The sequence below is a fragment of the Henckelia pumila genome, chromosome 3 (assembly GCF_033568475.1).
Source record: "Henckelia pumila isolate YLH828 chromosome 3, ASM3356847v2, whole genome shotgun sequence".
Classification (NCBI taxonomy): Eukaryota; Viridiplantae; Streptophyta; class Magnoliopsida; order Lamiales; family Gesneriaceae; genus Henckelia; species Henckelia pumila.
In genome coordinates this window covers 8,760,251-8,761,704 of record NC_133122.1, presented here as the reverse complement: position 1 = coordinate 8,761,704, position 1,454 = coordinate 8,760,251, and the positions used below count along the sequence as shown (strand labels likewise).

Below are 1,454 nucleotides of genomic sequence, written 5' to 3'. Positions count from 1 at the left end.
ACCGAAGTAGAACCATCTCTAAGGGTGAGAGCCACAATCTTATTACGTTTGATGTTCCGCATGATCATACCATGAATGAATTTTGAACATCTATCACTGTGCTTGAGGTACTCGCACTTAGCTTTTTGGGATAGGAATAATCACTCAGCCTCAAGAAGGTACTCCGCCCTCCTCCTCAACTCAACTATACTGTTATCCACCCCATCCCCATTGAGAGCCCTGCTTTGAGCTTCTACAAGCTTCTCATTAGCGATCTTAGCACGACTCGAAATGTGGCTAAAGTGCATGTCATTGAGTTGCTTAAGGACTCTTTTCATACCATTCATTTTTTTCTTGATGACAAACTGCGCAGTGCCACCCCCTCCATAAAATTAGTTATCTCGAACAATCATCTGAAAGTCTTGATGAATCGTCCACATATTAAAGAATTTGAAGGGGGTAGCCCTATGTCTATGATCTTTGAAGATGGTGATAACGCTGCAAGAGTGATCAGAGAAGACTCCAGGAGCAACAAAATCCACAAAAACATCCAAGTTGGATTCAGTCCAATGGTGGTTAACCATAACTCTATCCAGTTTAGACGATATGGCCAAACTAAACCAGGTGAAGAAACACCCAACATGATTAACATCTGAGAGCTCAAGTCTGGCAATACAGTTCCTAAGGCCTGCCATTTCCCTAGGTGCAACCGGCACACCTCCCATTTTCTCATAAGGGTGCCTAACACAGTTAAAATCACCCATCAGAATCCACGGAAGGTCAATATCATCTCCCCTTCTAAGCAAAAAATCCCAAAGAGGTCTTCTGGCCACCATCGAGTTCCAACCATACACGAAGGTGGTAAGGAAAATCCTATGAGTATGAAGACAGCTGACTGTCACATGTATAAATTGATCAGTCATCTCCAGAAGATCCAAGTATACCATCTTAGAGTCCCACATGATCAAAATGCGGCTATTAGGACACACATGGAAGTTGTGTAAGAAGGGCATCCCCAGGAACTTAGTGTCCATCATACGATCCAAAAGATTAGGCTTAATCTTGACTTCAAGTAACCCAAGAATACTCAAATTGTGTTTCTTCAACACTCCCTGAGCATTCTTCTGTTTGAGGGGCTTGTTGAGGCCCCTCACATTCCAACATGCAATCTTCATGGGTGACGATCGACGACTTTAAGTCGTCGGGCCCTGATTTGTGCATTGTTCAGTAGGAAAGATTTTGCAGTCATATTCGGTAACCAGGTTCTTGGGTTGACCTCAATGTACTCGGTCATGCTAGAGCTGGAGCTCCCCGAGCTGCATCCCTTACTTAATCGCTTGAGATACTTCACTGCTTTCTTGGTGCGCTTTCTTACCACTGTTTCAAAGCCTTCGTTATCACTATCCCCTTCGAAAACTTCAACCACAATCTTCCCATTGCCATTCGCATCTGGGACTTCAAATTGTTGGAAAACT

The 1,454-nt window shown here is 43.6% G+C and overlaps 1 protein-coding gene across 1 annotated transcript; it reads right to left on the bottom strand.

The window, feature by feature from the left end:
- Window positions 1-371: 371 nt before the first annotated feature.
- Window positions 372-1,154, bottom strand: LOC140888057 (uncharacterized). Its single transcript, XM_073295732.1, has one exon. The coding sequence runs from the start codon at window positions 1,152-1,154 to the stop codon at window positions 372-374; it is 783 nt and encodes a 260-aa protein (XP_073151833.1).
- Between the last annotated feature and the right edge of the window lie 300 nt (window positions 1,155-1,454).